Genomic DNA, 23,421 nt, shown 5'->3' with positions numbered 1-23,421 from the left:
TTGTGTTCATCTTATGCGGTGGCATTGCCAAAATTGAATTTTAGTATGAGATAAGTAAATTTGTTTATAATTAAAATTACAGCATGATCTGTACAAATAAACGGATTAATATGAAACGCCTTTACAAGCACAAATATCTCCAGTTCAGGCAAATTCAGTTAATAGATTTTGGTGTGTGTTAATGGGGATCTGTCCATTTAGCTACAAGAGCATTAGTGAGATCAGGTACTGATGTTCAATAAGGAGGTTTGGGGTTCACTCAGTGATCCAATTTACCCCAGAGGAATTCATTGGGGTTGAGGAGGTCAGGGGTCTTCTGCAGGACACTTTTATTTTTTTTCACTTCAACCATAACACACCATGTGTTTATGGACCTTAATTTATGTACATTGTGATGCTGGAACAGTGTTTGGGTCTATTAGTTCCAGTGAAGGGAAATTGTAATGATACAGTGTGTAAAGTTATCTTATAAACTTTGAAGCAACAGTGTGGGTAAGGATCATATCTGGGTGTGATGATCCATATACCTTTGACAACATAAGTCCATATTTTTTTGTAGTCTGTATTGCAGTACTTTTTTATTATTCTATTTTAAGTGCTTGATTGTACGGCACTTTGAACTACCAAAAGCATGAAAATTGCTCCATAAATAAAGCTTATGATGACTGGGAATCATATGAAGTACAACATGAATAAAAATCTAAATCTTTCTATTGGAACGAAGAAATTCTCCTTAATTGGGGATGATTCAGTGCACTTGCACAAACAGCCAAAGGATCCATAAGGTTACTGTAAAGGGTTAAACTCATGTAATTAATATTTGGTCTGCTACAATGGCTTAAGACTACAATTGCTCTGAACAGTTTTGCATCCAAGTGTCCATCAGTGAACAGTCAATTACCTCAAAAATGAAAGGGGTTCCCTTCTGAGTCTTGTTTCTCTTAAGGTTTCTTCTTCAGATCATTTAAGGGAGTTTTTTCTTGCCACCATCACCACTGGATCATTCTTTAGGAAAAACCTATAAGGAACAAACTTATAGAAATAAGCACTAACTTATACATTCCAACTTCCAAACCTCTTTATTTCTGTTAAGCTGCTTTGAAACGATGTCCATTGTTAGAGGCACTTTACAAATAAAACTGAACTGAACTGAAATTAAATTAATTGAATTCCCCTTTAAGTCTGGTTCCTCTCAAGGTTTATTATTATTTTTTTTTATATATATAGTTATATATAATTCTTCTTCTTCTTCTTCTTCTTCTTCTTCTTCTTCTTCTTCTTATTATTATTATTATTATTATTATTACTATTATTATTATATACCATGTTGGACAAAACACTCCCATTATACATGAGTCTGTAGTAAACATGTTTTTTTTATTAGGATTTTCTCAGTACAGTGAAATAATGCAAAAAGTCTTCTCCATGGCACACACACACACACACACACACACACACACACACACACACACACACACACACACACACACACACACACACACACACGCACACATAGAGATTGGTTTGAAGAATTTATAAACATTTTGCATGTTGAAAACCAGCAGTTTGTCTACGTGTTATTGACATGTGGTTGTTGATTGAATAAACCAGGCCAGAAAGTGAAGAGTGCGGTGTGATGACTCTGGTTGGAGGTGTAGTCTAGCTGGAAAGGCAACACCAGCAGGTTTTAAGGAGATGATGGCCCCTCGGGTTAATCATTAATACTTCCACTCTACTGCCAGTCTTTTGTAAATAGGATAAATGCCCTTAAGGCACTCGCCTCAGTGACGTGCCATTTCAGCCACAGCACTGCTTTAATTAAGACCTGAAAGCGTTAACTGTTTCGGTGGATTAAAAGTAGATGCTGGGATGCTGTAGATGCTGCGTTACATGCTAGGGGAGATGTCCAGTCAGACATAAGAGATCTAAAATGTATGTTTTTGGATCTACTTTGGATGAGTCAATTGTTTTTAAAGTGTGACGTTGCGTTCGGAAATTTTGTTCCAGGTGTTTCATTTCAATTGTCTTGATATCACACCAATGAAAAGAAACAGTGGAAGTCCAGACAAGACTAACAACCTTTTCTGTCAGCCACCACAGCCGAAGAGGACTTACAGTGCTGATGATCTCCATCACATTAGCACCAACGCTGGTGAGCACCAAGGCCTCAGAAACGACATGTTTTTCAAAGACAAGTTTGATGAAGATGAAGAGGATTCAGGAATTAAATCAGGTGGGACATAAATTAGAGTTTAAAAGTGAATATTAGATGCTAGGGGTACTAATGAGAGGAAATAGGATATAAAGATTTTAAAATTAACTTCTGATTATTAAGAGATTTTATTATAGTTACTACATCTTGGGGTGTTTTGTGTTTTAACCACAATTAAAAAAATTGTGCTTTATATACATCAACGTAGGATCATTTTCAAAAATAATTTTATTTATCATTTCTTTTTTTCTCTTCTCTTCTCTTCTCTTCTCTTCTCTTCTCTTCTCTTCTCTTCTAATATACAAATGTTTATATTTTATTGTGCATATTTATTGTAATATTTTTCCATTTTCTTCTTCAATATCATTTTCAATTTTCTTTATCAAGACCTGTTTTGTACTCCTGTAGAAGTCTGACAGCTGTGGAGAAGATACATTTATGTTACTTGTCACATACAAAACCCTACACAGTACAGTGTACATGTTATTGACTCTCATGATCTGCGACATAAAATAAAATAAAATATAAAAAGGTAAAAAAAAAAATAGTTAAGAATTAAATAAAACAATGAGTATAAGAGATGTTCCATTGAATATAGACCAATTCTTACTCATATAATTCTAATGATTTATTTTTCAAAAATGTTGAAATTTGTGCTCAGTTAATTTTCAATCAATTGCTTTTTGAAATATAATTTTTATTTCTTTATATTTCATAATGTCTGATTTTTTTTTGGAAATTATCAATTTGTTTATTTCTCAAAAACATTTTTTTGTTTTATCCAGCACTGTATTTAGCATAGTCACAGTTACCCTTCTTTACCTTCTATTGGTTGTTGTTCCTCATTGTCTTCTACATGTTCTTCATCTTCTAGCAGTCAACAAACTATATATGTTTATAATTTAATCATATTTAATTTTATAAATCTTGCACAAAAGCAGTTTCTGTTTCTTATAAAATATAATCACATTTACTGCTGTAAGTATTTAGTCAGCAATACTCTGTTTTACTCTGTTTTTACTTAGTTCAACATATTTATAAATTATTATTTATTTAACAGAGGCTGACGAAAGTAATGGAAGCTTCTCCTCCGAAGACGACTTGGACCACTTTGAATATTCCAAGACCTTCTCTCTGAAGCAAACTGCGACAAAAAAGAGTATCAGTGAAATCATCAAGGACAAGAAGAAACAAACTCAACTGACACTTCAATGGTATATCGCCATCTTCATTCTTTTTCTTGTAGGGATCCTTGCGATTTCTTTATGTTCTTATGTCTTTATGTTTTGCTAACACTTTCTCTTTAGGCTTGAGGAAAATTATATTGTTTGCGAAGGAGTCTGCTTGCCTCGCTGCATCCTCTATGCGCATTACCTGGACTTCTGTCGCAAAGAGAAATTAGATCCTGCTTGCGCTGCCACTTTTGGCAAGGTAGGCCTTATTGTGAGGAATTATTATTTTTTTTATATTATTAATTATTCATTATTTGAATTGTTTATGAGTGTCTATGTAGCATATTTGTTTTTTTTTTCTCAGACTATAAGGCAAAAATTCCCTCTCCTGACCACTCGAAGGCTTGGCACTAGAGGCCATTCAAAGTAAGGAACGCAATTTATCCATCCATCCATCCATCCATCCATCCATCCATCCATCCATCCATCCATCCATCCATCCATCCATCCATCCATCCATCCATCCATCCATCTACTATTATAAAGTCTTTAAGTGTCTGTGTTAATACCTTAAAGTCTGTTTTCAGTCCATTTCTCTCTCTATTTTTTTTAGGTATCATTACTACGGTATTGGGATTAAAGAGAGCAGTGCATATTATCATTCAGTGTACTCAGGAAAAGGTCTGACCAGGTAAATCTAAAGCTCAAAGTCCTTCAACTTTTCAGTTAATGGTAAAGAAAATAATTAACTGAATAGTGAATTTAGGAAAGTTTCCTGTATTGGGGAAAGTTGTGATAGAATACTGTGGACTGAAAATTCGAGTAAAAAGTTTATATTCTGATTTTTAATGAAAGTTTTTTGTTAAATATACCGCTGTTTTATCTACAGCTTGATCAACAAGTCTTAAATATGAAATTATCCTAGAATAAAGCAAAAAAAGTTAAAAAGTTGTAAAGATAAAAAGAAACAGATATTATCCTATCAATGTCCAGGGCTTTTCGGGAGCAGAATTAAAATTTACAGCATATTGGAAAAAATAAATTGATTACTATAAATATTGTAAATAAATAAAGGATTTGATAGCTAAAAATGTATGTATGTTACACAATATACACAAACTGACAAATTCCTGTTTATTTGTTGGCAGATGTGACACAAAGTCGCTTGTTTTCTATTCTTTTTTAATTATATTTTAGAAAACTTTTGCACCTGACTGTAAAACATGTAATACAATTTAAAGATTTCTTTTTTTTTTTTTTTGCTTTTAAAATTAATTAATAATTATTCTTATCAATCCATCACAGATTCTCTGGGAGCAAGCTCAAAAATGAGGTTAGGATTAATTAATTAATTAATTAATTAATTAATTAATTTATTTATTTATTTATTTACAGTTTTAGCCAAAACTGTGTCATTATTACATTTCTCTATTTCTTGCACTGTGTACATAATATAAATAAAGGAAAGAATATGAACGAATATTTAAAAAAATCATGTTTTAAATATGATTTTTGACAATGAAATAAAAGAGATGGTGTGTTAAAACAAAGCCCTATCTCTATATCCATGTGGAAATGCATCTTGTTTGTAATCCACAGGGAGGATTCACAAGAAAATATTCTCTCAGCTCTAAAACAGGAACGCTGCTCCCAGAATTCCCAAGTGCACAACATTTATTGCTTCACGAATCCATTTCGAAAGAAAAGGTTTGTTTATTTTGGGTCCTGATAAAACTGAGCATAAAACAATTAGGGGATACAAATTTTTCTTCATATATACAGTATATATATATATATATATATATATATATATATATATATATATATATATATATATATATATATATATATATATATATATATATACTGTATAATTTGCATATTTAGTATCTTCACTAGATGGACAAATGTTTGTGGACATCCTAACATAAGATTGGTATGTTCTTTTTTTTTTTTTTTATATCCTATTCCACATTTAGTCCTCGTGTGCTATTACCTTAACTTTTCTTGAAGATGCTCCGCTAGATGTTGGAGTGTGTTTGTGGAGATTTGTGGAGATTCATTCAGCCACAAGGGTGTTAGTAAAGTCAGTAGTGATGTAGGCGAGGTGAGGAGACCTGGGGTGCAGTCAGTGTTACAGTTCATCCCAAAGGTGTTCAATAGGGCTGAGGTCAGAGCTGCTCAAGATCCTCGACTCCAACCCATGTGTAGCATATCTTCTTGGAGCTGAAAAAAGGTGCTAATCAATGGAGCTTATCAAGAGGTGCTCATAAGTGGGGTTCAAATTAAAATAATGGCAAATATGCCAAACCCAAAATGGCAACATATGAAGCTGATAATCAATAAATACAGTCTGATACCCATTCATTAATAGACAGATTAAGGATACCATCAGTCTATATCAGGAATATAGTTAGAAATGCATTTTTTTTATTATTATTATTATAGGAGAAGTGCTATTTTAATTACTACTGGAAGATGTAGGGGGTTAGACATTACTTGTTAAAAAACTGCTAGAGACTCAGCTGTTTGGACATTAAGTTCCACCTAGTGGCGCCAGATTGGAGGAGAGTCATAAAGCATGCCTTCCTTGAACCCCGAGTGATGGAGGGATCAGTATAGGGTGGAGGTAAAGAATGGAGCAGGGTGAGGTAGAAAATCGCTGATACATTTTTGGCTTTGCAGGCGAGTATCAGATCTACAGAAAGCCAGTGAAGGGAGAGTAGTAATGACATCTACAGTCATAAAATCATAAAAATCATTGAAATGTCTGAAAAATTCCACATGTTAGGATTCACAAACTCGTTGTTTGAATGCAGCAATATTGACTCTTCTTTTTGTAAAAAAAAAATAAAAAAAAAAAAAAATATATATATATATATATATCCACAGGTTTAGCCACAACAATTAAACATTTAAAGAAATCACAGAGTAAAGCTCTCTCCTAATAATATGCATCATCAATTAGTTTATCTCTTGCTAATTTCCAGGTCAATAGTTAGTTGTTTATTCAATTAAAATCTTATGATTTGACCATTTTTATGCCCAGGAGTCTATTTTCACTTCTTTCAGGTAAAATATAGTAAGCATGTAAAAGGATATGTTTAAACACCTATTTTTCTGACTATTTGTTTGTAACTGTAAAATTTTACACACTTGTTCTCCTTGATGCGTATGACACAGGTCGACACACTGATCATGATGTACAAAACGCACTGCCAGTGTATCCTCGACAATGCCATCAGTGTCAACTTTGAAGAGGTACGAATTTTTAAGACCTGAGACACCAGTTGAATTGAACATAATTTAAACCACACTCTCAATAAACTCTGATCATATGAAAATCACAGTGCTGTTTTACAAATCCCCTCCATTTTCCCATCCCTCTACTCACAGGGAACTAAATACAGAAACACAGATACAATACTCTACATACAGAAACCCAACTGCATCCTGATGAGTTTATAATGGACTTATGGTGTATCCAAAATAAATAATTTGCTGACTAAAAATGTCAAATACTGTTAGAAAGGGTTATTATACCTATGTTCTGGTATATTATTGTTTTTATAGTAATAATAAATCTAATCTAATCTAATCTAATCTAATCTAATCTAATATTATATTATATAATATAATATAATATAGTATTTTGGTCTGATTTCTCAGTACTGTGACAAACTGTGATATATGTTTTGCTTAATGTGCTCCAATAGAACAAGAATGTTAAAAACGTTATAGCATAACGTCTCCGGGTTACGTATGTAACCATGGTTCCCCGAGGGAATGAGTCATGTGTGTAGTTCAATGAAAAGCACGGTGAGTCCAATGGAAAGCGCGGCATCACCGGGGGGGTGATGTCACAACCAGGAAGCTATGAGAGCACATGGAGTAAAACCAGTGCTAGCTTCTGAAAAGAGAAAGAAGCACTGCAGGGATGCAGGCAGTATGGCTCAGAGAGGAGGTGAAGCAAAGCACCCCCTGCCTGAGTGAAGGTCCCCTCTGGGAGGAATATACCAGGTCGGCAAACCATTGCCGGCCTGCCAGCACCGGGCTAACAGGAGGAGACTGACTCCATTCCGGCAAACTCTCTCCACAACTCTTGAGAGCAGTGTTACAGGGGAAAAAGCATACAGGCATAGGGTGAGTAAGAGAGGACCAGAGGGTTTTTGCAGCTTCCCATGAGTCCACAGGAGGATCTGTCATTCCAGCTTGTAAAGAAGCTTGTAACTGGCCTTTTCTTACTCTCCTGATGGCCGTGAGGATAGACTCAACTAGTGCAGGAGACAGCTGCGCCCGCATAATGGTCAAATCCCACGCTATGCCTAGATAGGTGGTTCTCTGTACCAGAAAAGGTACACTTTTCTTGTCGTTCAGTTTTAACCAAAATTCCTTCATATGGGCAATCTTGATGCCGGGTCGCCAGGTACTCTGATTGAGCTAATATCAACAGTCGTCGATATAGTTCAAAATGCGGATGCCCTGGAGTCTGCTGAGGTGCACCATCCCTGTGCCTGGCGAGCAGCCCCATGAGAGCGGTGAGGGAGAAACTGCTGGAATGCCGCCGACTGTTTCTTGGCCTCCTGAAACTTGTCACTGTTTGTACATTTAGACCAGGGCAGACATAGCCCTGCAAATGGCGCTAGCGGTCTCCATTGTTGGCCTGAGAGCCAGGACTGTTGCATGATGCAGCTCTTTAACCCCATCGCTGCCCATAGGCATTCCCTTGTTGAGCTCTCGCAGCAAGTTGGCCTAATAAGCCTGTAACACAGCCATGGTGTGCAGGCAGCCAGCAACCTTACATGCCGCCATATAAGCCTCTGAGGGCTACCTCGGCTTTGGTGGGAAGGACCGGGGTTTTAAGGGACAATGCAGCACATAAAAACATATAAAACGTTAACCTGCACCTTACCTTTCATAGAACAGACACACACAGAGCAATTCCTGAAAAAACAGAAGCTAGCGCTGGTTTCACTTCATGTGCTCTTATAGCTTCCAGGACGTGACATCACCCCACCGGTGACGCCGTGCTTTCCATTGGACTGACGGACGTGATTCAGAGCATGGACAACGTGCAAGCGTTCCCAAAGCATTGTTGACACAGATCGAGTTACTGAAAGGGAACCTTGTTTACTGTATTATTTAATATATTTAATGAATAAAAACAAAACTGTAATTTTCTCTCAGCGATTGGAAATTTGCTGTGGTGATTTAAATAGGAATTAAGATTGACAGGAATGTACTCTTATAAAAAAAAAAAAAAATCAATGTAAAGATGTTAGCGGTAACTTCATCACACCACCTTCTATTCCGGGAAGTGATTTATTCGTTTCATTGTATTTCAGATCCAGAACTTCTTGTTGCATTTCTGGCAAGGCATGCCGGACCATCTCTTACCTCTTCTGGAGAATCCAGTAATTGTGGACATCTTTTGTGTGTGTGACTCCATACTATACAAGGTGTGTTTTGTGTAGGTGTCAGACATATGCAGCAAATTAACATGTTTAATTCAAGTTAAGTAATATAAATAATGTTATATAGACTTTGCTAACATTGCAAAATCTTTTCTCTGTGTAATGTCCTACTCACTTTTTATTCAACTGCAAATTCTCACAAAATAATGATTGTTGGCACAAGGTAATGAGTTCATGTCAAACATCTTTGTATGTTTTTAGGTCCTGACTGATGTTCTCATTCCTGCAACTATGCAGGACATGCCAGAAAGGTTTGTTAACTTCTGAACTGTCGTACAAAGTTGCAAATCCACCAACAGCCATAAATCCTTGACAATTTATTCCTCATTACTTTGTCATTTTGTGAAAAGTTGTATTTTGTGTTTATGGTGTATGGAAAGATATGTATCAGCTACATTATATAAACAAAAGCATTGGTTCTTCCCCAAACTGTTACCACAAACTTGGAGTCATGCAATTGTATAGGATGCCTTTGGATGCAGTAGCCTGAAATCTTCCATTAACTTGAACTAGGAGACACAAACCTGTTCCAGCATGACAATGCCCCTGTGCACAAAGCCAGCTCAATTAACATATGCTTTACATGGGTTGGAGTAAAAGATCTCCTGCTTTAAAGCTCCAACCCTATTGAACACCTTTGGGATGAATGTTAACACTGTCTGAGGCCTCCTCACCTCACCTATATCAGTGTCTGACTTTACTAACACCATTGTAACTGAATGAGCACAAATCTCCACATAATCTAGTGGAACATCCTCCCAGACGAGTGGAGCTTATTATAAAGGTAAATAGGACCTAACTGTGGAATTGGATGTTCAAACAGAAGCACATACCAATCTTAAGGTCAGGTGTCCACAAACCTTTGTCTATATAGCATTGCAGCCATCATGGCTTAAGAAGTTATTCTTTACTTGTTTGTCAGTTTTTATCAATGTGAAAAAACTCTTTCACAGTGCAAACCCTTTATTTCTGTAAATGTGTTGACCTTCAGCATGTTAAATAACAGGCATATATGGACGATCTGTCCAGTCTTTTGGCAGATATCCGAAATTTTGCGAAACTTTGGGAACCCTGGATGGTTTCATCGTTGGAAAATCTGCCAAAAATCCTGTCAGAAAAGAAGCTGCCAATAGCTCGTCGCTTCGTCTCATCCTTGAAGCGCCAGACCTCCTTCTTACACCTCGCTCAGGTCAGCATTTCTCATCCACACTTTTACATGGATGATGGATATTCTTGTTTTTTTAACAGTTTTATTTTTTAGTTAAAAACTCTGTAAGTCTTTTCATTAACTTTTTCTCAGGAGTGTAGTATGAGATTTGCAGTATAATTTTGACAGCAATGGGATTTTGTGGCTGTAGATAGCAAGACCGGCTCTTTTTGACCAAAGCGTTGTGATGGCTATGGTGAACGACATCGACAAAGTGGATTTAAACAGCATTGGCTCCCAGGCACTCCTCTCAAACACAAGCGACCAGGACCTGGATTTCTACTCTGAATGTGAGTTAAAATACCAAACACAATATTTAAGATTTCCAGGCTAACTGTAACATAGGTTTTTGATAAGGAAACTGATTGTTTTTACCTTAGAAGATACATCTGGATACCTAAAATTTTTAGCTGTTAGTTTACTGGATTTACTGCTACTTCCACATTTATCATTTTCCTACAAAAATGTAAATTGGTAAAAAAATTATTTATTACAGAGAAGCATTTAATCAATTTTATAGGTCTATAGCTACATTTAATGTTATGTTAATATACCATATAATGTTATTTTTAAAATATAAACAAAGATGTAAGCAGTCATTGGTTTTCAGTTGAAATTTAGAAATTGGCAACAATGGATCATTTTCATTTCAACATTTAAAACGTAATAATGAATAATTGCAGTTTTTCTCAGTTGCTTTGGAGCGTTTCTTGAGTTGATGAATTGGGCAGATGAATCTTGAATGTCACTAACGAAGGCGAGTGAACGGTATCCTTCAATTGGCGAAAGACAGATCAAAACCCAGAATTACAATTTCTGAAAATTTATGAATAACCAAGAAACGAATGGACACTATTACAGTACAGTAAAAGTGTGAATTCTGTCTGGTCTCTTGCAATCGATATAAATCAAATATGCAATTAAATAAATTAATTTGTACTGTTTAAAATGTATAGATGCCAAACAGGAGAAATTGAACTTTGTGCATATTCAATCATTGTAATCCAAACCGTAGTTTATATCAAGAAACTGTGCACTTTTTTATACTGACAATATGACTAAACATTTTGACGATTTTGTTTGTGAACAATGACAAAAGGGCTTTTTATTCTGAAGGGAATGAGATGTTCACTGACACAAATACTCTTTTTTAGAGAACTGAGAATTTTGAGAAATGTACAGGCTTTTGCAAGAAATCCAATGTGTTTTGCTGTTTGTACACATAGTTTTGAGAAATGTACTTTTTGGTTTGCAATATATTAAGGATGAATGAAAAAAAAAGCTCCAAATCAACTGAGAAAAACTAATAAAAAGAGAAATAAATCCAGTAGGAAAATAACCAAAAGGAAAAATCTTTCCTATAGAAATTACATTGTTCCCATGTTTCCCTCCAAATCTGTAATAATTAATATTTTGAGCAAGTATGAATGTGAGGAAATATTGAATCTCCTTTTTTAAATCTCCTTTTTTTGTTAGAATTATTACAGCTTTAATTCTGACTGTTATAAATCTCTGACACTGGAGACTCCTTCTCAAACATTACATCTGCCAATAATGCAAAACTCCATTAAAAACATTATACTCTCAACTACTGCAGGAGCTCATCTTATAGAAAAAACTATCAACACATTTTGACCATTATTTAGGAAGTTACTGTATTCAGAAAATTTACATATTCAGAAAATAACCATATTTGAAGTATTAGCATATGTAGAAAATTAATGTATTCAGTAGATTTTTAAAATTAGAATAATAATATTTAGTAAAAGAAAATTCCCATTCCCATTTCCAATATAAATATTGATATTTCCATATATTTGTAAATCTTCCCACATATTTGGAAAAGGACCTTTTTTTAAAAATATACGAAATTTAGAATATTTCTGTGCTTAGAAAATAAACATATTTAAAAAAATGACCATAAATAGAACATTTCCATATTTAGAAATTTACTGTATTCGTAAAACATTCTGTTTTACAGTTTTTCTCAGTGGCTTTGGAGCATTTCTCAAATCATCCTTGATATTTATAAACCACTTTTTAAAGTTCATTTTTAGAACAATGTGTACAAACAGCACAACACATCCAAAAGTCTGTACTTTTCCCCAAATCCTTAGTTCAGCTGTCAGTAAGTATTTGTGTCAATTAACAAATCATTGCCATCAGAATGAAAAGTTATTTTGTCATTGTTCACAAACAAAAACATCAAAATGTTTAGTCGTGTTGTCAGTATCTATGAATTTCAGCAGCACAAATTCAATTATTTTATTGCATATTTGATTTATTTTGATTGTAAGAGACGGACAGGATTCACACTTTCACTGTACTGTACTGGTGTTCGTATGTTTCCTACTTCATCCATTTTCAGAATGTATAATTCTGTGTTTTGTCTGTATTCACTCTCCAACTGAAGCTTCACCAGATTCAACTTTGACCTGTTTTAGAGAACTGGTTGATGATTGGTTCTGATGTCGTTCACTCGCCTTCATTAGTGACGTTCAAGATTCATCTGCACAATTCATCAGTTCATCACATTTACTAATAAAAGTGTAACAGAAATGTTAGATGACAGATTCTGACGACTGCTTTAACAATTTTACATTCGCTGACTTACAATGAACTGATGCTGAGATGTTTTAAGGGTTAAAACTATTCAGGTGAAACCAGTATCATAAATTTTGATCAACATGAACATAAACAACTGATACTGTAGGAAACAGCAGACACTTGAACACAATCGATTAAATGAATGTAGAAAAGCTTTCGCAAGTTGATAAAAGCAACAAGAAATATTTTTATGATGAGCACAAATGACTAAAAGAAGTGGACGTTGAACTAGTAGTTTTGAGACATTTCATTTCTGATCTGAGAAACGCTCCAAAGCAACTGAGAAAAATGAGAAAATGAGAAAATGATATATTTAGTAAAAAATCCTATATTTAAATATGAATATTTCCAAATTTGAAAAATGTCTATACTTGTATGTATAAAAAAAATGTCCATGTTTAGAAAATGACAATCGTTACATTAGATCTTGATCCATCATAGCAAACGATCATAGTATACACAATACACAATACAATATGGTGTTTGTTTTTTTATTGTGCTTTTAAAATTTCTCTTTTCCCCCATTTTTATTTCATAGATGACTCTGTGGCAGTGTTCCAAGAGTTAAAGGAGCTCCTGAGGAAAAACGCCACAGTCGAGTCTTTTATCGAGTGGCTCGACTCTGTGGTGGAACAGAAAGTCATTAAGGTTGGCTGCAAATAAAATATCCTGCAGGCTTATCCAATCACAGTTTCTTTATTTAATCCAGTCTTTCTTTCCACTCTTTTATTAGCCCAGTAAACAGAACGGCCGCTCAGTGAAGAAACGAGCGCAGGACTTTTTACTGAAATGGAGTTTTTTTGGAGCACGTGTGATGCACAGCCTCACCTTAAACAATGCCACAAGCTTTGGTAAAGATCTTTTGGAATTCATGGACAATTCATGTTTACATTATATAGACAAAAGTTTGTGGACACCTGACCGTAAAATTGAAACGTGCTTTTTAAACATCCCAGTCCACATTTAGTCTTCAATTGCTGTTATAATAATCTCCACTCTTCTGGGAAGATGTTTCACTAGTTTTTGGAGTGTGCTTGTCGAAATTGGTGGAGATCTCAGGTGCTGTCAAAAGTCAGGTACTGATGTAAGTAAGTTAAGGAGGCCTGGCATGCAGCATTCCAATTAATCTCAAAGGTCTTCAGTAGAGTTGACAGAGTGCTATAGCAGGAGATGCAGCAAACCAAAGTTGTGTGTTTCCAACTTTGTGGTAACAGTTTGGAGAAGAACCAGATATGACTGGAAATGTCTCAATAGTCCCAGTGGCTAAAAAAAGTGTCCCAATACTCCACAATCTTCTTTATTTTGGTAAATGTAGAACGTTTATTTGAAGCTTCTCCAACAACAAAAACCCTCCACCCAGTTTGGTACAAAGCCACAGTGTGGTGTAGAATGTAGTGAACCGTCCTGATCAACAAATCTGTGCACTGATTAGGAAGAGCCCAGCACTAGTTGTTAGCTTTTGATGGCTATGTGGACACACACACGCACACACACACACACACACACACACACACACACACACACACACACACACACACACACACACACACACACACACACGCCAAACAGCCACACTTACAGAGGCGATTACATGACTCACTGAACACACAGCAGGCAGAAATGTATACCAAAATAAATTTAATTCATCCATACATACATAAATAAAGCACCCTTTTGTAAAATGTGACCATCTTCCCCATTTTTATGTCATATTGAGAAATAGTGAGCATGACCCGAAGAACACAGATACAACTGAACCATAAGAGCACATAAAAATGTGTTGAATCTGAAGTTTTAGGAGATTTTGGGTCAGTGGGTGAACATATTAAACAGTGACTGATGTTTATTTTGATGCCTTTTGTATATTAGACTAATATAATTGCAAAATGTCCTCATGGAGTTATTTTGGGTAGGATTTGTTAGAGCATTAAGGTAGTAAAGATACAACTGGCTTGTTAATATGTTTTTTTTTTTCATATTTCATGGTCATAAACATATTTAAGATACAAATCTAACTATTTATTTAAAGCGACGCAAGTAAAAAGTAAACTTTAAAAATAGAAGTATTAGTACAGTCAACTATGGCGATTATTTGCCCCTTTTTTAAGGGAATGACATCAATCAATCAATCAATCAATCAATCAATCAATCAATCAATCAGAAATAAATAAATAAATAAATTCAAACAATCTAACTAACTAACTAACTAAATAAAAATAAATAGACAAATGGACAAACAAATGAAATATATTAATTAATGTAAAGATACATTTAAAAGTAATGAAATGACTATGTTTAGCAATGAAACCAGAAGTATAATTTTGATCGATGTATCTGTTTTATTTATTTATTTATTTATTTATTTTTTTCAAGCAGTCATTTCAGATTTTTTTGGGAAATCTTTTTTTTATTTATATATTTTTTTATTAGACATGCGGTCAATTATGTTCAACCTTTTACATATATATTTTCCTTTTAGCTTTTTTTTATTGGCACAATTGTTTAAGGTTTAGTTTTACAACTTTTACACAGCTCTGTGAATAGGTACAATTATTTAAAACAACAGTTTTTTATAATGATTGCGTTATAGAAATAAAGTTGTAAGAACAATAAATTAGGTTAGCAAACAAACAAAAAAGTTGAAAATAAACAGAAACCTTATTGATTTGCTTTGTAGATGTTAGAAAGGAAGAATTCTTACAGATGAAAAACTAAACTAACCTCATTTGTCTCTACTAAATTGAATTAAGTAAATAAACCTCTTTTCAGGTTCCTTTCACCTCATTCGGATGCTGTTGGATGAATACATCTTGCTGGCGATAGAGACACAATTCAATAACGATAAAGAGCAAGATCTACAAAATCTCCTGGATAAATATATGCGAAACGCAGGTAAACGTCTAGGTTTATTTGAACAGCTTCTACTTTGTTCAGTATGCTGATGTAACCATATTTGTAAATTTATTTGTAAATATTTTCAGATGCCAGTAAGGCAACGTTTACGGCTTCCCCGAGTTCCTGCTTCCTGGCAAATCGTAATAATAAAGCCGGGAATGTGAGCAGCGATTCATCCGTGAAGAACGAGAGCCAGCCGGATTATACACACCTGTCTGTCCCAGGAACTCAGCATGGACTCGGGACAACCATGGTAATGTACCAGGGGACAGACACAGACAGCTTTACACTATCTGGTAAATATTTTAAGGCCTATCTATCTATCTGTCTGTCTGTCTGTCTGTCTGTCTGTCTGTCTGTCTGTCTGTCGGTCGGTCGGTCGGTCGGTAATCAGGTCTGGGTGTGGCAAGTAAAATTTAACTGAGCTCTCTATTCATGATTTAGCAAGAGTGGGTGGGCAATTACTGTTTTGTATTTTTTTTTACATAGGGCCAAGTAGGTTTGGACAGCCTTTTTTCTTAATAAATGAAATCTTTTTTTAAAAACTGCATTTTGTATTTACTTGGGTTATCTTTGTGTAGGATTAAAATGTGGGTGGATGGATGGATGGATGGATGGATGGATGGATGGATGGATGGATGGATGGATGGATGGATGGATGGATGGATGGATAGATAGATAGATAGATAGATAGATAGATAGATAGATAGATAGATAGATAGATAGATAGATAGATAGATAGATAGATAGAATAGATAGAAGTCACATACACCATCACAAAAAAACATTTCTACTTTTCCACCTGCCCCTCCACCAGCCAGTCTGTGACCATAAAAATGTATATATAATATTGTAAAATGCATTTTACATAATACAATGTCAAATTTATAGACATTTTTTGGAAACCTGGGCCCCAATACCCAATTTTTTTTTGGTACTATCTCTATACTATACTATACTATACTATACTATACTATGATATAATATACTATATAATACTATACTATACTATACTATACTATACTATACTATACTATACTATGATATAATATACTATATAATACTATACTATACTATACTATGATATAATATACTATATAATACTATACTATACTATACTATACTATACTATACTATACTATACTATACTATACTATGATATAATATACTATATAATACTATACTATAATATATTATACTATATGAAACTATACTGTACTGAACTGTACTATACTACTCTATAATATACTATATAATATTATACTATTCTATAATATATTATACTATATGATACTATACTATACTATACTATACTACTATAAGGAGAGTTCACAGTAGGTTCCTACACACTAATATATATCTCAAAACTTCACAGCATTCTTGACTCATTTAAACCCAAATTATATAGAGATACTATGCTGACATGGTAGTATTAGTTTAATAATTTTTATCTCTCAATTGAGAGAAAAGAAGAGCCAGCATGCAAGGGACATGTACACTTTATAAGCACTAGTACTTCAAGAGAATTTTTGGCAGCCCTTTTAATTTAATTGGCAGCCCCTTTAATAATTACACAAATGACATTCCTTCCCAATGAAGTGAATAATTCAATAAAATATAATAATAAAAACATTGTAATCATCAACAATGACCAATTTCAAGACAATATGCAATTTTTTATACATTTTTTGTAACAGTGACAAATTTATGACAAGCTTCGTGGATGGGCATTAGCTGTATGAGTAAAGAGCCTAAGCGTACACTGCAACGAAGATACTATTCACTCACACAGACTTTCCTCACTTCATTTTAAAAAAGATGTATCACTAGATGATTTCTGTTAAACAGGTGCTTGCTGATTTTCTGGGCAGCTTATTTAGATTACTTGTTGTTATTACTTTTTGCAATAACCGTCTCCAAGGTTGCCAGGTTTTTCTCAAGTAGCTCTCTGGAGGTGAGAGATTTTTGATTGTATCTAGGCTAGTCCTATTAAATCAAGCACTTGCCAACTGGTGAAAGGAATTAAGCCAATCTTAGTTTTAAGTTTAAACATTATAAAAATGAAAACTAAAATTAAGATAAAAATAGTCTTTGCAAGAGAAAAAAAAAAACATATTTGCACACATAATACTAAACATAATACTAAAACAGTTATTATAAAGTATAATTGATGATAAAATGTTAAAGGATGTACAGCTGCAAAACCGTGCAGTTAAAAAGAGTTGTTTTTTTTAATAAAAAAATTGTTTGTTACATGGATTATTTGATAATATTGTGTATATAAATAATGTCACATTTTTTAAGAATCACAAAAAATGTGGTGTAATTCTCCTTATCTAGGCCACTTAGACTACTCCCAGAGCACTGGTCAGTTGATGACTCCGCCCATATCTCCGGCCATGGCGAACCGAGGCAGCGTGATCAACCAAGGCCCCATGGCGGTGAGATCACCAAGCACCTGCCCTGTCCAGCCTAATGCACACTGCCAGGCTTTCCCTGATGCCATGTACCAAAGCCTGCCTGCCTCCACCTTCTACACCAGCTCCTCCACCTACCAGCCTACAAACCTGACCCAGACCCAGACCCAGACCCACATGCCCCCTTCAGGTTTCCAGGCTCGCACTGAGTGTTCACGCTATTCCTCCTTCAACGGTCAGCAGCTGGCTAAAGACTGCTTTAATAGCAGCTGCAGTGGTGTTGTGTACAGCTCCAGAGCCTCAACAGTGAGCTACCCATCCACCTCTGAGTCCAACATGGAGGTTCAGCTGATGGACTACGGATTTGCAGGGAGTGGAGGAGGATGTTCAGGTCCAGTGTACACCAGCGCACCACACAGCGGTGAGTGTCAGAATCTCATGAAGCTGTGAGACCTTCAGTGAGATCATATTATTGTAATGGGTGTATAAGATGTAGATGATACTATCACCTTTTTTTTTTATTGTTTTCAAATTAATAAAACAGTGCCAGTGTTTGTACTATTTCAGTGTGTTAGGGTTGAGAGTTGGGGATACTGTGCAGAAAATATGCACGCTGACTGAGCACTTATCTGCTTTACTTAACTTCAGCTCATTTCATGTGTTTAAGCTCATGATTTTTGCACATAAACTATTTGGTCATGGAGGTAAGCAATGTTTTTCTCAGGTGTCCTTCGAAATAAAAAATTCTTAAACATTATGTGGACAAAGGTTCGGTTTGTGCTTTCTGAACCTCCCATTCAACGTTTAGTCCCCATTTGCTGTTATAATAAGCTCTTCTGGAAAGATGTTTCAATAACTTTTGAAGTGTGTTTGTGGACCCACAAGGGTGTTAGGAAGGTCAGGTACTGTACTAATGCAGGTGAGGTGAGAAGGCCTGGGGTGCATTCAGCATTTATATTCATCCCAAAGGTGCTCAATAGGATTGAAAGCTTTATCGCAGGCCACTAAAGATTTTCCACATATCTTCATGGAGCTGGCTTTGTGCACAGAGGCATTGCCATGCTGGAACAGGTTTGGGTCTCCTCCTCTTGGGCATCCAAATAAATATTTATATTTTGATTAATAATAATAATTATAATATTAATATTAATACTTATATAAATGTATAGAAATAATTTAAGTTTAATATGAAATACATAAATATAAATCTATTAATTGTTTGATAATGGCTGATTGGTTGATTACTTATTTAATAGAATCATATTTATGTAGTTGATATTGGTTTTGGATTTGTTATTGGATTTACAATTTGTATATATTTTCCCCCCAAAATATACCTTTCTATTGCAGATTTGATCATTAGAGAGATTTAAAAATGTAAGGTTTGGATTGAAAAGTAATTCTCTTCCTGTACTGCTTTACTTCCTCACATCCAGGATACTATGGGAACAGTGGCTATGTGGACACACAGAGAATGGGCTCTTTAATCGATCAGCATGTATCAGTGATCAGCAGTGTGACCTCCACTCGTTCTGTCCCTGCATATGCTGAGGTCCACGACCCTCTGAACATCCTGAACGACACGAGCAGGAAGCCAACAACACCGTATTACACTGCACAACCTCCTGTAATGACACGCTCAGCGGGTGAGCAGACAAAGGTTTACTATTTTACAAGCAGGAAACAACGGGAGAAGATATATATTTATATTAGTTTATATTAGGAGTTTGGCTTATATTGTGATTGATGTGATTTAAAATATACTGACAATTTATGGACAATGAGCTACATCCATGTACATCCTGAGTTTGTGACAGAACATCTGTATTCGTTATATTTAAGTTATTGGCTCTTAATATCCATGCCGAAAGTTGGTCTTGCAATTTAAAAAATTTTAATGAAAATTGATTTAAATATTAAACAAAAAAATTGGATAGAACAAAATTCAAGAAATAAAAAATGAACAACAATAAACATTTTTGTTTTATTAAAAAAATTTTATATAATAAAAACTTTCTATCGGCTTCTCCCATAAGGGGTCGCCACAGCAGATCATCCGTATTCGTGATCCGCATTTTCGATTTGGCTCATGTTTTTACACTGGATGCCCTTCCTAACGCAACCCTCCACATTTATCCGGGCTTGGGACCGGCACTAAGAGTGCACTAGCTTGTGCAACCCTAATGGATGGGTTCGGTTCCCTGACCGGGAATCAAACCCGGGCCGCGGCGGTGAGAGCGCAGCATCCTAACCACTAGACCACCAGGAAAAAAAAAATATATGATATAATAATAATAATAAAAAAATATATAAATGTGTTTTTAAACCTAAATCTTCAATTATCACTTTTGTGATGTCACAAAATAGGTTTAAATGCTTTTGACCAATCACATCCAACATGCAAATTTTATATGGTGGCATAAGGTGATGTGTGGAATCGCTGAGTCACAGAACATGCATTCTGCTCTAGCAAGAAAACAAGCTAGCTGGAAATCTTGCTTAACTCATTTACATAATACCAATCAAGAGTGTGGTTGTTATGGCACCGAGCCTGTAAAAAGTGTGGAAACATGGAGTCTTTTATGGTTTTTGAAGCACATGTATGTTCCTTTTGCTTTTATGCAGCGTGTTATCTATCATGGAATAGTCTTTTGACAGGCACTGTATATTTAAAGTTTTGGCTAAAATAAAGTACATGTATACGATCTTGAGTCCGGTTGTGTATCGATGTACAAAATGCCAACTTGCATACTTTAAGGTAATTAGCTGACTAGACATTTGACTTGGCTGTAGAACAATGGGAAAGTTTTCACTTTCACTAAATCCTGATCATTTGTAAAATTTTCACTATGTATCTGTTACAGGTTCCTCGATCTCCACTCCGATCCCTTGCTCTGTTTCTCCGTGCATGTATGGCACTGCTGCTCAGTATCATCATTCCCAAGATGCCTTGCTGCCTCACCATAGCGGTGCCGAAGTGCGGGACATGGCGTCCTCCCTGCCTCCCATCAATACCGTGTTCATGGCTTCAACCGGAGGACCACCATGATGTAGCTGTATAACCTTTTATTACTGACTATAAGAAAAAATAAACCCCTGTGCCAGAGACTCAGTGTTAACAGATGGACTAGCAAAGACGTTTTGTAGAGTAAAAATAGTGTATAAATAGACTTTATTTAAGTGTAACTGTAACACAAATGTAAATGTAATGCCACTTTGCTATCTGTATCAGTGCAACAAACATCCTTAACTGTACCTAGAGCCTTTAAGTCTTTTGATTTCGAACTAAAGTGGGTGTGGCCTAAACCAATAGGGTGTATTTTGATGTCCCTATAACCACTTAAAAGCTGGAGAAAGACCTTAAAAATGGTAGCTTCATTAACATCGTGTATGATGTGTATGTGTAGATAATGGACAATAAAAATGTATGGCAAATGTGTGCAAGCATTCTAGCAGTTAATTAGTCGACTAGCTATTAGCATGCACTGGAGAACTGGAAAAAATTTAAAAGGTCAGCATATTTGTGAGAAATTTTGTTGGTTTTTATATAGAATATTATGCCAGTTATAAACCACATTGACCAGGTAAATACTAAAGATGAATGAGAAGTGCTGGAAATTAGTCAGACAGCATTGTAGCCTTCGATTTGAATAAAATGTGGTCTCTGTTCGTCCTGCAAGCTTTATATCAGACAGCAGGAAATGAAAAAACGTTTGGTCAATGATCTTTTTGTGTCTGGTGGGATCCTGGAGCACACCTCTAGTATTAAACAGTATTAAATAATTTACTGTATTTGTACTATTTTGTGAGATTTCTCTTCTGGTATTTTTAATTAGAATGACATTTTTAATCTTAAATTGCCTTGTCGGACTGGATTTTTGATACTTGTGGTTGTTTAACTGCTCTGTCCTGTAAATAGATAAAATAAATCTGGGGTTTAACAATCCCAAAATTTTGGGCAGAAATTTCCCTTCAATTGAATTAGGAGACACAAATCTGTTCCAGCATGATAATGCACTTGTGTCAGCTCCATGAAGATCATCTCTAGGTTACGAACGTAACCCTAGTTCCCCGAGGGAACGAGACGCTGCGTCGGAACGCTTTGGGACGCCCCTCTGTTCTGACGCAGCTCGAGTTCCCGAAGGGGAACGTCTCTAGGTTACGAACGTAACCCTAATTCCCCGAGGGAACGAGACGCTGCGTCGGAACGCAGGGGCGTTCCCAAAGCGTTCCCGATGCAGCTCGAGTTCCCGAAGGGGAACTACTTTACGTGGGTTGTTGTGGAAGATCTTTTGCCATAGAGCTTCCACTCTATTGAAGGGATAAACTGCAATGCTAAATTCACCCCAGGCCTCCTCACCTCACCTACATCAGTACTTGACTTTGTGGCTGAATGATTACTGATCTCCACAATCACACTCCAAAATCAAATGGAACATCTTCCCAGAAGAGTGGATATTACAGTTTTTCTCAGCTGCTTTGGAGCATTTCTCAAATCTTCCTTAATATTTGCAAAACAGTACGTACATTTCTTATAACAATTTGTACAAACAACACAACACATTGGATTTCTTGTGAACACCTGAACTTTTCTTACAATTTTTAATTCTTTTCTGAAAACGTATTTGTGTCAATTAACAAATAATTGCTTTTAAGTTCTTTTGTCATTGTTTACAAAAATGTTAGTCACACAAATGTATTTTGGATTGCATATTTGATTTATATTGACTGCAACAGACTGGACAGAATTCACACATTTACTGTATTGTAAAACTGTTTTTGTTCTTAGTTGTTCATCCATTTTTAGAAATTGTAATTCTGTCGCCAATTAAAGGTTCACGAGAGTCACCTTCAACCTGTTTTAGAGAACTAGTTGATTATTGGTTGATTGTTAGGGGTGAAGGAACGCGCTGGAGAGAAGGGGAATGAAAGTCAGTAGGAGTAAGACAAAGTATGTGTGTGGAGGGGTGTGGTTGCAGGGAGAAGAGGTGGAGAAGGTGGAGGAGTTCAGGTACCTGGGGTCAACAGTGCAAAGTAACGAAGAGTGTGTTAGAGAAGTGAAGAAAAGAGTGCAGGCAGGGTGGAGTGGGTGGAGAAGAGTGATAGCAGGAGTGATTTGTGATAGAAGAGTATCTGTGAGAGTGAAAGGGAAAGTTTATAGGACTGTGGTGAGACCTGAGATGTTGTATGGTTTAGAGACAGTGGCATTGAGTAAAAGACAGGAGGTGGAGCTGGAGGTAGCAGAGCTGAAGATGTTGAGATGTTCATTGGGTGTGACGACGATGGACAGGATTAGAAACAAATTTATTAGAGGGACAGGGCATGTAGGACATTTTGAAAACAAGGGGAGATAGGCAAAATTGAGATGGTTTGGACATGTGCAGAGGAGGGACATGGGGTATATTAGTAGGAGAATGCTGAGGATGGAGCCACCAGG

General features: G+C 35.6%; 1 protein-coding gene across 2 annotated transcripts; it reads left to right on the top strand.

Moving 5' to 3' along the window:
* The first annotated feature begins 1,743 nt into the window (after positions 1-1,743).
* Positions 1,744-21,481, top strand: rfx6 (regulatory factor X, 6). 2 transcript variants are annotated; one of them, XM_083562468.1, is made up of 20 exons: positions 1,744-2,007; positions 2,092-2,233; positions 3,273-3,426; positions 3,520-3,643; positions 3,749-3,810; positions 3,998-4,075; positions 4,690-4,717; positions 4,984-5,091; positions 6,568-6,645; positions 8,730-8,843; positions 9,060-9,109; positions 9,888-10,047; positions 10,217-10,355; positions 13,211-13,320; positions 13,406-13,523; positions 15,442-15,564; positions 15,654-15,863; positions 17,908-18,405; positions 19,421-19,630; positions 20,849-21,481. In XM_083562468.1, the coding sequence occupies exons 2-20, from the start codon at positions 2,179-2,181 to the stop codon at positions 21,031-21,033; spliced, it is 2,604 nt and encodes an 867-aa protein (XP_083418594.1). In that variant the 5' UTR covers positions 1,744-2,007; positions 2,092-2,178; the 3' UTR covers positions 21,034-21,481. The 2 variants fall into 2 exon arrangements, with proteins under 2 accessions (XP_083418594.1, XP_083418593.1); XM_083562467.1 differs by having other exon boundaries at positions 1,744-2,233.
* Positions 21,482-23,421: the final 1,940 nt, after the last annotated feature.

This window comes from Silurus aristotelis, assembly GCF_946808225.1.
Source record: "Silurus aristotelis genome assembly, chromosome: 15".
In the NCBI taxonomy this organism is placed as follows: Eukaryota; Metazoa; Chordata; class Actinopteri; order Siluriformes; family Siluridae; genus Silurus; species Silurus aristotelis.
This window is presented reverse-complemented; position numbering and strand designations above follow the sequence as displayed.